This window comes from Dermacentor andersoni, chromosome 8, assembly GCF_023375885.2.
Source record: "Dermacentor andersoni chromosome 8, qqDerAnde1_hic_scaffold, whole genome shotgun sequence".
In the NCBI taxonomy this organism is placed as follows: domain Eukaryota; kingdom Metazoa; phylum Arthropoda; class Arachnida; order Ixodida; family Ixodidae; genus Dermacentor; species Dermacentor andersoni.
Window position 1 is genome coordinate 131,127,911 of NC_092821.1, and position 14,370 is coordinate 131,142,280.

Here is a 14,370-nt window from a genome sequence, read left to right on the forward strand (position 1 = left end):
AGTGCCTGCAACCATGCACCACCATTGCTTTTGCTAAGTAGCGCCAACCTTTGATGCGCGCCACTGTTCCCTGATTCATCCTTCACACTAGCGTCACTTTTGTAATTTTCACTTCTGGGGTTTCCGTTTCCGGTAGCTCTGCTTCTGGAGTTTCTAATTCCTGAACTTTCACTTGTCGCATGCTTGCTCGTCTACGCAGCAGTAGCAGACGGCAGTGACATCGCATCCACTCGGAAACAGAAGCTGGGACTGGGTTAGTCCGCTTGACACCGGAAGCTGAAGGGATCAGCAAGGGAGGAGGAGGGGTAGGTTGGCGGTACTTAGCCTGGTCAGTGGAAACATGTATGGAAGTGGTCTGGCCATGACGTCGTAGGTTTTCACGGCGTCTGCCAGGCTCTAGTGAATGTTTTATTGGCCAACATGGAATATGTTGTATTCTAAGAGAGCCAAACATTGAACTTGGCAAGTTTCAAGAACGTGTAGTGAGCTGAAATGGCCCAATTACAAGATACGTACGGTGAAATCTGTGACGCTACCTGGCATATTGGTGTTGGCATTTCGAAGCGAAATTAAAAAAAGATGAAACCTTATCCTTCGCTTTCTCTCTAATAATCAACCTACTACCACAAGACCAGCAAAAGTAGAACAAATATAAAATGAAAGAATACTTTGTCAGTCTATACTGATTTAGCGTTTGTCTTTAGTGACCCTGTAAAGTTAGTACTAGCGGACGAGCATTTAAGGTCAAATAAAGCATTGTGTAACAAGCTATCAACTCAATCACAGTTACGGAAACAACAGACAAGTTTCTCTGATGAACAGAAGCAATGCGTACGAGTGCTTGCAGAACTAATACCTATGAGCCTATTCATTACACGAGAAGCTGTCCAGAACTTAAGATGTTACGAGCACCGACCTCCTCATACAAGAACACGCTGATGCCACGCGCTGCTTCTTGCCAGAGAGTGTTGAAGAGTGGTGCAGCGAGGGCCTCCTGAAGCTGTTGAAGACTGGACTGCAGCCAGCTGAGCATGGGGAAGGCAGTCGGCGTGAGGCCTGCGTCTTCCCTGTCGTTCAGCGACGGCATGCAGAACCACCTGCAGAGTGCATGCCAGATATTAGTAAAAACCTGTCTCTCTGACAAGACATGGACTGCAGGTGTAGTCGAGAGCTTCAAAAAGTCAACTGGTGTCCACAGTGCAACAGTACCAGCACATTACACTCCAGGTTTTCGCAATGCTCTGCAGGGCATCTGGTTTCTGTGAAACATGTCATTAGTTCTCAAAGATGTACTCACATGACATTTATGACATCTTTCTTCTTTTTGTTTTTTGTGCATTATATGAATGTTCGAACCCTTTAAGCTTTAGAAGACATACTGGCAGGTGTCAGAGTGCCCTAAATAAATTACTATAATGTTTGTTTCGATAAGCCAGTTTTGGTATTGGTTCCCAGTATGTCAATGCTTCATGATACATGAAACACTGCCCTGGACCATTCGTGCAGTCGCTGCAGTTGCCATAAGCTAGGAGAAAGGCACATAGCACTCTTATTGCTACACAGTATGAGCAAATCTTGTACTTTGTCATGGCACCACAACAATGTCGATGATGCTGGGCCCCACAATGTGAGCCCAACTTTATTATCAAATTGAATTAGTACCTTATAAGGGCTTCGCAACCTTCATACTTGCTAGCTCTCACCATTTTGTGTGCAATAATCATGCGGTACAGTTTCTACAACTCCAAAACTATGGGCCGGTACTTCTTTAATAGACAGCCCCCGGTCTTCGCTTGGTGCCCATCGAAACATCAGACACAGACGTGCTTCTCCGACATCTATGAGTGTCCCAAACAACTGCAAAGGAAGAAGTACTCACTTCTCCCGCCGGTAGGCCTTGCTCTTGGCCTTGAAGTCAAGCACCAGCTCATCAACGATGGCAAGCACGGTGTCCGTGTACAGCTTCTCGAGGAGCTGCGACACTTCCTCGAACACCGACTCCTGTAGGGTGCCGTACTCGGCCATAGGCACAAGCTGGCTGCTCTCGTCTGACGGTGTCTCCGAGGCAGCCAGAAACAGCGCCTCCTCGGGGTCAACCATTTCCGCTAGGGACGGCCACGTGTGAGAAACAAAAGGATGACATAAAGCTCCGGCAGATGCCTTCTACGACGATTGACTAAGTTATGCAAGAGCATTCGCACGAGACACACACACAATTTATCCAACCTCCATTACATCATAGTTAGCTTCAGCTGTTGTACCAAAGACAGTTTATCATGAGATGATGCGGGCTGAAGTAAGTTACATACAATGCCGCACCCTTTGTCAACTGTTAACGTGGCGCCAAAGATAGCTAATCGCTTACCATACTGCAAGCCAGGTTTGGTTTCTTGCAAGGGACAAAATTTTCCTTATTCCATTTATATGCATTCATTGTTCAAGGCCAGACAGATGATACCCAGCCAGGCTAAAGTGGGTGTGGGTGCGCAAAGATTGCTCTTGTGTTAATAAACGCAGTGCTGAACCAATCCTGTACTTGGTTTCATACCTAGCAGGCATGTTGCAGAAGCTACGAAAGAAGCGTGATCACAGAACTTTCATTCAGCCCATTTTGCAGTGCACTTGTCATTGATCTGCAATGCTTTCTATGGAATAACTACTTTATGTATTAAAACTGCAATGTGTGGATGTAACAGTACTTACGCTGAATCACATATTATTTGGGCTATCTTTTGTTTCAAGCATACAACATACTATGTTTTGGTCACGAGAGCGAGCGGCGTGCTGTGGCCACGGGTTGCAGAAATGCATCGCTCCGCTTGTCCGATGGTAAATAGGTTTTTATCTGTGATGCCTTCCATGTAATAATTACACACTATCTTGTGACATGGAAGTATGAGACTTGATGTTACACTGAATCACACGATACATACCTATATCTTTGCTTCAAACCTGATGCACTATTTTTTTATAGCAAATGCGAGCAGAATAAGAAAAGTCTCTGTGACTCTCATGGTGTTGCCTGCTACACAAGGAAGGAAGAATAGAGGCAGGACCAAATGAGTTGCTCACAATTGGCCTGTTTTGTACTTTGCCTCTTCTGCTTCTCCTTCTGTTGCATCTCGTTGCAGGCTTCCAGGAGTTCGACGAAAAACTGAAAAGAGGGAATCATGCTTTAGTGTTCGTATTGGTTGATGGTGAGCTGCATTCTTGCATATGCTAAGCCCTCAGAAAGAAGCTTTAGCTTGGGCGCTCCATCCAATATACATGGAAACAAAGAACTAGTTTTTCTCAGCAATCCTCTGCAATGATTTTTATGCGGTTTGTTGCATTTAAAGGAAACTTAAAATATAGTGACTGCAGGAAAAATTTTTTTATTCAGGCTATCAATATGTAAACAAAAGTGTCAAAAGCTAAAAAAGAAAGAAGAGGGGAGAGAAAAAATACTCAGTCCAAGTATATCTCAATGCTGTAAAGCATACAAAACTGTTTATTATACTATACCATTCCTAGATATGCCGCTAATTTGCGAGTAGGACTTTTGAAAAGCCCTCATCAGTATTGTAAACATGTCATGCATGCAGTAAACCTGTAAATCAAATTTGACACTTTAAAGGCTCTATCAGTTGCAGTTTACAGAACTGTGATAGCTGCTTTTGACGGAAGAGATATGGATTTGTAAACTTCGTGCATCAATATTTATTAATCTAACCAATCTTCAGCAATCTTTTAAAAAGTATGAGGTCCTAATTCAGGATTCCGCTTCCTATGGTTGCTAGAATTCAACTTTCTATATTAAATGTAACAAATCTCATTCAAATCAGTTTGGCAGTTGTCTCATGAGAACATTTCAGCATTTTACATGTACTTGAATAGAGAAATCACAGCTGACACAGAGCTAAAGTTACCTCTTAAGAAATTAAGACAAAAAGTAAGAAAGCACATACCATGCTTGGCTAAAAACAGGCCAGGGCTACGAATGTACTTTGCATAGGTACATTTCTAATATTTTCCATTTTCAGCTTACTTTCGAGGTTGTCAGATCCTCCCTTCCTTGCACTGTATTCGCGGTTGCCAGTATAATCATGCAAATACAACACCTCTTCACTAATGCAGTTTTGCAGTCATGCTGCCCACATGCTAAAGGCCACATACGAAAGGCCACATGATTACTGGGTGGCCAATGGATGCCTAACGATCAAAACTTGTTACTGCTGGACTATTTGGTTTTCCATAGTTTGCAAGTGGCGCCAGAGAACACAAACAACAGGAAAGGTCAGAAAAAATGTCGTTTTTGTTTCTCTTCTGTACTTGGTGTTTTCTGGTGCCATTTGCACATTATGCTTACTGAGGAAGACTTGCACATAAGTTTGGAGTCGGGGCATTTTTGAGACTGAAACAGAGGAAGAACTTTTAAAAATAACCTTTGTAAACATCTGTTTACCACGGAAGTGAGGAACTGTTTTTGTCAGGAGTCTTTTAAAAGTGAAAAGGAGAAACAAGATGTTTCTTAGTCAAAATGAAAAAGAAATGTTTTCTGATAAGCTTGCACATAAACAAAACAAATTTTATTTCTGTGTAATCTCAAACTACCTGCTGTTTTGACAAATCTTATTTCTGTGTAATATCGAACTACCTCTTGTTTTGTTTATTTAATTCCAATATGCTGACATATATTTTTTTTTTTGTCTGTTGTAAACCTTTGTCGCTAACTGTACATTCTTCGTTATGTACATGTTTTAACAGGAGGTCCTCCTGACAGTTCTGAATGCAAGACCTCCTTCTGCATTATATACATTTTATAACAAAAAAAGCAACAAGGGTTGAATAAACTAAAAACTTGAACTTGGAGAATACCTGCACCATTTTGATGTTCAAAAGCTACACACAGCCCATGAAAAATCTCATAGTGGTGCAAGGGGGGCTCCGAATTAATTCACAGCGCTTGGTGTTCTTTAACACGGCCCCAAGAAGTGGTATGCGAGCATTTTCGTATTGTTGTCGTGGAAAAAAATCAAACCCATGATCTCGTGCTTGGCAGCGGAATGCCACAGCCAACAGAGCTACTGCAGCAAGCTAAATGACATGCACGCTGACTGCACGACTGACTGGCTGTATGCTCCACTGGGCCAGCACTTGGACCACGTAGTGGGCGGCGTTCACGATTGGGCAGATGGCGACCAGGTTCAGCTCTTCCAGCCGTGCTGTTAGGATCTGCTGCAGGCACAGCCTCCAGTCTTCCAGGAGGATCTGCTGCAGGCTCACAAACTTGAGCCGGTGATAGGGCTGCTCGAGGTGGCGATAACGTTCTGCAGCCAGGAATTGAGACACGAATTTCTGAGGCTCGTTGAGGCTGGGGTGAGCTGGTGATACATGGTCTTCTACGTGCAGCGCACATAAGGAGGAAACACAAAAAAAGGAATGGCACGAGCGTGCTGTTCTTTTATACATTTGAACCCGTTTATAAGGAGCTTGATAGTTCGGAAAAATGTGGCTGTTGTATCAGTAGCTCGTTATATGTGGACTCGCGCTTCAAAACATGCAAAAGTTATTGACAATGAAACTGGCATTGGCAGTTACGTTTCGATACCACAATGCATTATTAAAGGAAACAGCAAGTTAAAACTGAACATACTAATATAATGTATATTTCTTCCAATTTTTGAGGAAGGAAAAGTGGTTGATCGATATGAAGCACTTGACAAGCATACATTATTCAAAAATATTGTTTTGCACATATTCTTGTGCAATGTGATCTCTAATCAGCACTCGCATACTAATAGTGAGGTGTTCTCCTTGATAGTGGGCCATATTGAGTAAATTTTAGTTCCTGGAACACCTTGTTAGCAATTATCATACAATTTCTAGCAATTATCATACGAGTCAGCCAATGGATCTTTACCGGAAAGTTGTAACTTTGTATCCAACCCACTATTTTTGATAGCTGAAGACAGTTGTCACTGAGCCTACTCATATATCACAGAAAAATGTGAATCAGCTAGTCTTGCTTCAAGTAGGGCTAGCCTTTTTATTGGCACAGCTTAGCACATTCGATGCAACAATTGCATCACCGCACATGGTATCTTGGCCACAGGAATGCCCTACCTACTCTGTGAACTAAACAAGCAAAAAGTAAACATTCCAAGATGATGGCAGGACTTCACCTGTCATAGCAGACAGGATCATCATGAATGCTTCAGCACACTCCGGAACTTTGAAGTCGTCGACGTCACCTTCCATTGCGAACTGTGGCTTCCACGCCGTCGGAGACGACAAGAGGACGTCGCGTTTCTCATCGGCGCCTGCACGACAAACAACATACTGCAATTCAAACAAACACAAGGCAATTGTTGCGCTAGAGTTCTAAACTGGGCTAGTTTGTTTGTGTGCAACATGGAGAAAAGGGAGCAGACAACAGAACAAGTGACACATGAACAGGATATAAGATAAGATACTGCAAGCTTCTGTTAATTTGGCTCCAGTTAATCAAACTTTTCAGGCAATTCGATCCTGATCAATGATCCCTGCTGGTGCCTGTACACTTCTTTAGGCCATAGCAATCGTTACTTCGATCCAGAAACTGTCAATCACCGGATAATTCAAGCTTGACTGTCAGTTCACAAGTGCCTGACATAACGGTAACTCCAATAGCCGCAGTGTCTCTCTAGGCAGCACTTAGGGGTCAGTGAATTCATCGAAAGCGTGATCACCGGCAGAAAATGGCCATTTTTGGCTGGCCTCAAGAAGATATTTAAGCAAAAATGGTAGCTCACAACAAGTGATTACAGCATTCACCTGATCACAATGCGCAACAAAACAGTGTTTTGGTTTCATATTGTCAGAGCAAGACAAGCCTGTGTCATTGCCACGGCCATCACAAGACGGCAACCGAAGTTCTCATGTAACATAACAACAACGGGTTGCTTTCAGTCGTTTATTACGAAAGCTCATTCGAAAGATAAGTTATTTTACATGCTAAGTTAGCAGCAACAAGTCACAGCACGTGTTTTTGGCAATCTGAAGAATTGTACGCATTGCAAGACGATCTAGTGAATTGGTTAGCACAGGTGCGAGATCATCCTATTTGTGATGGTCGCAGTCATTTAATAAATTCAGTGTATCAAATACACAATAAAGTGTATGGACGATGAAATGTGGTTCATAGACAGCGATAAGTGCTGTCTGAATGTGATGGAAATGGACACAGAGTTTTAATAATTTCCATTTTGTGCAGATAAAGCTTGCTGGTTTCATTTTTATTTTTGCCAGAGTTGGAGTTATGCTACATTTCTCTTGCAAAAACATCAAATACGCATTAGATTTCAACTTTGTTGCAGAGCACCAATGTCATTTCCAGGTTTGTTTTCTACTTTGAACCTATAAAAAGAGGGTGTGGGTTTGATTTGGGGACATGTTAGAATTTTGTAAATCCTGCCACATGAATCAGTGCCTTGTTTTGGTGTTCCTTCACTAACTCTTGTTTAATTCGATTGACCGGAAAATTAGTTCAGTTTCTCAGTCCCATCAGGGTTGAATTACCAGAAGTCGGCTGCACTAGTCTGTTTACATTCACCATGACACACAGAGCAGGTGAAGAGACAAGAGAACAGGGGGCGTATTCTGCGACGATCACTCTCAGCAATACTAGTATTGCCAAACTATCGCCTTGATGTGGCATAGTGCGCAATCAGCTGATCCAGTTTTGCTCAACCAGCCAATCAGTACACACTTGACGGCCAACGTGACAGTATTGTCAATAGTGATCGTCGCAGAATATGTCCCCAGATGTGCTGTTTTGCTCACAGGTCTCCTGTCTCACCGTCTGTGGTATTTGTCATAATGAACTTGACAGTTGTTGTTTCATAGTATCCAAAACAATTCTATTCTTGAGCGAAGAAGTGACTGGACACGTTACTACATTGAATGGGCATCAGAAGAGCTTCGCAGGTTGCCGACTTCCCGATTAGACAGTTTTAAAGCGAATTACAGCTAAGACCACGTCCAGTGGCCAAACTTATCTGTCATGTTGAATGTAAGCAAGAGAATTTGCAATGGTGGGGGAGCAGCTGATTTTAAAACAAATCACCAGGTGGCACCACCCTTGCGAATCACAGTGGCTGACAGAGTGCCAAGTTGCTACTCTGCAGTGAATTTTACTGCAATCGCTACAAATTTATTCTGATTCCGTAAATATCACTGTCAACGCAGGACCAAAAATAAATCATTGCATATATCCATGTGTTGTCCATGTGTTATAACTGCAGGCATAAGAGCAGCATATTACGTGCAGGTGCCAAAGGTAGGTTAAAATTAATTGGCAAGCTTCAGCATAATTATGCCAGCACCATCACCTTTGTCTCATCTGTACATTCATGATGATATATTTCTTTGCCCTCTATTTATTTATTTATTTATTATTATTATTATTATTAGTTCGTACTGTGCCGTAAACCGTGAGCAACTACTGGAAATGTGGCGTTCTCTAAGTGAACTGCCGCTTGGACTAAGAAATACAGGAAACTGTGGAAGAGAAATTAACACAGGCCGCATCCACGCACACTTCTTCTCCAGAGCAATCCACCGGATGAAGCAGTGGTCGGCGGTGAGCACGTTGAGTATGCACGGGTAGAAGGGCGGGTAGCCCTGACTCCGCAGCTCCCGGTCGAACAGCAGCACCTCCTCGATGGCATGCGTCAGCAGCTGGTCGTCGGCAAGCAGCGACGGCAAGTCCATCTGCAACTTGTGAATGCCGATCTGGACCAGTCCACGCATCAGCTCAAGCTAGAAAGAGGGTTGGAGTTGCAGGTTGCAGTGTAGGCAAGCACAGCCCCTGAAAACAACCGCTTGCATTTTTACGCTGATAGTCTGTGTCACGTGACTGCAGCTACCTCAGCCATGTAAAGGCAAATCCAATGATCAGCCTTTGGAATGGAGACAATGTAGTGTAAGAGAAATGGTTAAAATGACAAATCTAACTTTATTAAACTACAACAAAGGAAATTGTGCATTACTAAAGATGCACCGTGAAGAAACTTTTGTCATTAGCAACGTGTACGTATGACATGATCACACATACAACTAGGTGCCTAGGTGACAGTAAAGTATGCTTTGTTTAGTCAATAAATACGCATCAGCCACTTTGTCTCTTGTGACCATGTAATCAGCTAAGTGTTTGTTGTCATAAAAAATGTCATGTCGACCTATGGTACTGACATATTGCAACAATGTTGTGGCCCAGAAGAATGAAGTGACCATCCTCTTGACAGTCTAATTCTACATTGATGACTTAGCCAAAGCAGGCTTAAAAAACATGAACAGAAATTTGCAAAAAAGGAATGCCGAAAATCACTGACACTGACTCCTGTTCTCTCACTCAATGATGTGTTTCTCATAAATGCATCTGCTTTGAAAGCACCTTTATCGAGAAAACGAAACGAGCAAGAAAAAGATCCTGAAAGATAGCCACTGCCAGGTTCTACGGCCATAAAGCAATAAACTAAGATGCACAGTAAGTGTTGCATGCATTTTTTGTTAAAATGCAGCACTTTCTGTCAATCCTCAATTTGTGCACGTGAGTTGTGCTCGTGTGTCCATTGGTTCACGTGCGCTGCTTGATTCTTCCAATTTACTGTACCACCCACTCTGAAACAAAATGCCAGGTTGGTACTCTGCCGCCCAAGATGAGACATTACAGTCAAGACATAAAGTCCTGCAGACTATGCTAGCACGTATAGGTGGCTGCTTGACACTTCATATCAGACCATTTCTTTTCTGATAAAACTGAGCAACTGTTTGGTTAACCTCCCTGCCTTTCTCTGCATTATTTTCTCTCTGAGCAACTGTTGCTTATCATGTTGCCTAATTAATATTATTTAAGTGTTCCCTTTAATACCAATACCATGCTGTACTCTCACAGCCAGCAGACATGAAACAGGTTAAATGTAACTTCCTAAGGTGTAATGACAAAATGATCTGGCAGAATTAATCTCACAATAACAGTCGATGTTAATGCGATTAGCACTGCAGCAATGCAGCGAAACACTGTATTACCACTGCCAAAACTGGTCACGGATGAGAGGCGTATGCAGCTGGACTCTTCTCTCGCATCTTCCTCTAGATATGCTGTGTCATCTAGCGCTGCCGCCTCGAAGTCTGCACATAGAGTGTGTCTGAATATATATTCAGACAAAAATCATAACGATATATATGATGCATATACCCAGTGACCCTAGCTGGTGTGAAAGAAGGTCGTTGAATAGCAGCACACACGTGGTGATACAAGTTTGCACAAAAGACGTTTAGTGAAGAGCGGCACATACTGAAGAGCGGAACATACCTACTGTCACATACTCCTTCACCCAAGTTGGTCTGATAGTTGGTTTCAAACCCTGTTCACTCAGCACAGCGGGGCAATGTGCTATCCACTGAACCATGGACTACCCAGTGACCCAAGTTGGTGGCAAAATGCAAACTATGGACAACCCAGTGACTTGGCAGGAAAATGGTCACATACAGATAGATCACAGACAGACAGCCCAAGAAAGTGGGTCAGCCACCCAAGAGAATGCTAATTGCATTAAAAAGGACACTCACCCTTGCCTGCATGCCTTCGACACCTGCTTTGACGAGAATTGCCTGGACAAAGCGATCGCAGAACTCTCCATGGTCAGCAGCCCAGGTCAGTATTTGGCTCAGGTACCACTCCGGCTGCAAAGATTGAGTAACACTGCTGCGTGATGAGTCTGCTTTACTTAGTTTTAATGCAATAGTGTTAAGGGCCCCGTGTCGCATAAAATGCGGTGTCGGTGTCTTGCGACGGACGTTGTTTAGCAAAATACCCTTCCGAACCATAACGCAGGCCATCCGCGTGGCGCAGTGGCATTACTGAACTAATTGAATTCCTCAAAGCAAGATGTGCCAGAAAAATCGTAAAGTACAACCTAAACACAACCTACAGACATGATATCATTAGATAGTAATTTGAATACACCCAAAAACATAATTCTGTTAGTACATGGGAACTCAAACATAAACCCCTTTTCCAGCATTTCTACCATTCACAGAGTGGTGTGCTACGCTCGGTTACTTGCAATAACACCATCCAGATGGTGTTCACCTCTGCGCATCCATGGCCCACGTAAGACGCTGCATTTCTACCAGAAAGTTAACCCGCTCAGCTCTCTGCATAGTGTTTGCCACCAGCATTTCCCAGTAAGCATTACAGTTACATAAACTGCAGTTGCCAGGAAGCGTGAGAAGCAGCCAGGGATCTTTGAATGCTATCATGATCCACTCTTAAAAACGAAGCTTAAGCGTCTTCCAAATTTTTTGTCATTGCTGCTGGCACAACATATTGTTTTATGTCTTGGAGCACCAGTTCTTGTGTTAACTGCCCAAATTAATCTGATCAGCATGTTCTCGAAGCTATACTGTTATTGCCCTATCCGAGTGCATCTTAAACTCAAGGATCCCAAGTCATTCAAGAATATTCGCCATATTATATGGAGGTCATTGGGAAATTTCTGCATCGTGTATACATACCAGCAAGCCGAGAGCTCCTGCGGTAACCTAGTTTGATTAAAAAATGAAGCAGCCCTAAAATTTTTTGTCATAACGCTGCCTTCACAAGGAAAAATGGCCAACCTTATCAAAGAAAGAAAGCATCAGAAGATAGGACAAGATAGGAAGGAGCACGCAGTGTCTGTTTGCTGCTTCCTATCTTGTCCCACGTCCTAGTGCTGCATCTCTGTGATAACGAAACGACTAGCTGGCGGGTCGATTCTTGCTAACCTTGTCAAGTCTGTTGGTCTGGCGTTTCCCAGTAAAGTGGAAGAGGAAACGCTTCTTCAGTGGTCGCAGCATCAGTTCCAAGGGTAGCACCGACGTGGTCGATCCGACATCCAACTGTGAACCCTCCAGGCCTTCTCTGTTTATTCAGGCGTGCCACATGTCAAGGACCAAGCCACCACTTGCATGCACTCAATCAATCTAAGGAAACTGTTACATAAGTAGAAAAAGTTCGTACAGAGATATTTAAACCGGTAGCCTAAATGGCTCCACCTTACGACCTAAACGTGAAGTTCTCTAGGTGTATCGCTTTGAAGTAAAGCCTACGTTTTGGTGTAAAGCATAACGAACATGCTCCCTCGAACTGCCCTTACTCGATGTGTTGACAGCAGGGGAATGGGGGTTCAAAAAATGAACTTTTCAAATTGGGGGGTTTCAATTATACTTGGCTACCTGGGCCTTTTAGCATAAACCCAAAGCATGTCAAACGGGCACTTTTTGCATTCTGCCCCCATGGGAATGTGGCCACCACAGCAGGGAATTGAACCCACAACCTTGAGCTCTGCAGTAAAACACCATAGCCACTGAGCCATCATAGTAGGCAAAAAAGTTAGTGAGCCTGCAAACAACGAAAATGTGATACTACCGAAACTTCGCAAGAACTGAGGTGGAGATACACTGTGCCCTAAAAAGCCATACCGAGCAAAAAAGCAGAAAACATACAGGAATACTGCAATGCATACATAGCAGCCCATGAAAAGAACTTTCAAAAGACGTCACAGTGAAAAAGGATACGGCAGCTGGATTTTGTGCAGGTTGATGAAGCACTTCTCGAATGGAAGCAACAGCTCCGGCGTGTAGGAAACAGGCGCGCTGACCCCCGTGTTGAGGATGGGCCAGCCCATGGAATGCAGAACCTTGTTGAACTCCCTGCGCGCAATGAGACTCGCCATTAAGGTAAACTTGAGAGGAACTTGGCAAAGCGAGAGACATAGCTAGCAATCAGCAAGGAGACGATGCAACCAAAGGAACAAACAATGAAAGGAAGACTTGAATCACATGGCTGTGTCATTCCTGTTCCCCTTGTCAACTGCCTCAGGTGTTGAACACTCCGAATCGTCACCCTCGCAAACTGATAAAAACAGGTGCTTTGAGATTTGCTCCTAACCTACGTCACTTTTGACACTCTAAATACAATGCAGCAGAATGAACATGGCATTTCCTAGGCATTTAGGCTTGAGTACAGAATGTTTTACTTCTATATGGAAAAGCAGGAGTGTCACAGTACACCAGAAGCATAGCCTCAGAGATCATGGCATATTATGCTGTAGCAACAGTGAAACGCTGCCATCTGAAAAACTAATGCAACATAACCGCATTAATCAACTAATCAATGAATAAATATTACCTTTATTTACACGCTCATGAAATACATGCAAAATACTTGGACCAACAGACTTAGTGGCTAGTGCTTGATCCAATGCACAAAATTATGTGTATGTCCACCATGCACACATTTGCTCAACAAGAATGTAACTTAAGTGAACAACCATAATTAAACAAAGGTTATCATATTTGATAGAACACTGTGTGCTTTAAGAGATTTTTAATCAGTCTGCTGGTATGGTGGTAAGAAGATCTGCTGGTAGGTCCAGTGATGAAAGCAAACAATCTGGCAAAACCATAAAACAGTGGACCACTCACTTTTCAAACTTATCCCTGAGAATTTGGTGCCAGTAGAGGATGGTTTCTCGTAGAAAGTCGACAAGGTGCACGCAGGCCGAACCACGCACTCTTTGCCACACTTGCAGCAGGAAGGAGAGGTGCGACACGGCTTGTTCGTCTTGGCCCTGACTCATCCCTTCCTCGATCGACTCGCTGCGCCCAAATGCAAGTCAAACCTTTGTTAACATTGCAAGGATGTTACAAGTTGTAGGCAAAAGGTCCACAACATGGCTTGAGTAGGTCACCAACAAACACTCAGCCTTTAGAGAACAAAATTTGCAACTATAGGCAGATGCAAAATGTGATACCTGATATGACAGGTCCCACAATTTTTTTGTTTGTGCGCAATCAAAATAATAAAAATCACACCTACACACAGATCACATTAAAATTGGCGATTGAACATACTAGACTACACAGTGGGATGTGTGGGACGCAGATTATGAGGCGTGCCGTAGTAGGGGGAGCTCCGGATTAATTTTGACCACCTGAGGTTCTTAAATGTGCGTCACTAAAAGTACACGAGCGCTTCTGCATTTCGCTCCCACCAAAATGCGGCCGGTAATCAAACCTGCAACCGCGTACTTAGCAGCACAATGCCGCAGCCACAATGACAACGATATGACACAATGACAATGATACACAATGTCAACAGCAAACTATGCTTGTAGATGGACGGCATTCACAAATGTGAGCATCCTTTACATTTCTGCGCACAAAAGCATGTGCAGATATGAACATACAGCTCAGGTATCAACACTTATTTCGTTTACATAACACATATGTGTTAATATAGTGCTTACAAGAAGATTAGATAAGGGCATGTGATGCTGCCCACTGCATCATAGAATACATTGC

General features: G+C 43.2%; 1 protein-coding gene across 1 annotated transcript in view; it reads right to left on the reverse strand.

Annotated features, from left to right (window-relative positions):
* Rint1 (RAD50 interactor 1) overlaps nt 1-14,370 on the reverse strand; it is a 29,158-nt gene that overhangs the window by 12,837 nt on the left and 1,951 nt on the right. The window contains exons 3-12 of the mRNA XM_050173583.2: nt 13,492-13,665; nt 12,583-12,717; nt 11,791-11,926; nt 10,594-10,707; nt 8,559-8,781; nt 6,165-6,302; nt 5,110-5,309; nt 3,073-3,154; nt 1,880-2,105; nt 917-1,097 (exon numbers count right to left, since the gene is read on the reverse strand). Coding sequence (XP_050029540.1) covers nt 917-1,097; nt 1,880-2,105; nt 3,073-3,154; nt 5,110-5,309; nt 6,165-6,302; nt 8,559-8,781; nt 10,594-10,707; nt 11,791-11,926; nt 12,583-12,717; nt 13,492-13,665 — 1,609 coding nt within the window. The remainder of the gene's footprint in view (nt 1-916; nt 1,098-1,879; nt 2,106-3,072; nt 3,155-5,109; nt 5,310-6,164; nt 6,303-8,558; nt 8,782-10,593; nt 10,708-11,790; nt 11,927-12,582; nt 12,718-13,491; nt 13,666-14,370) is intronic.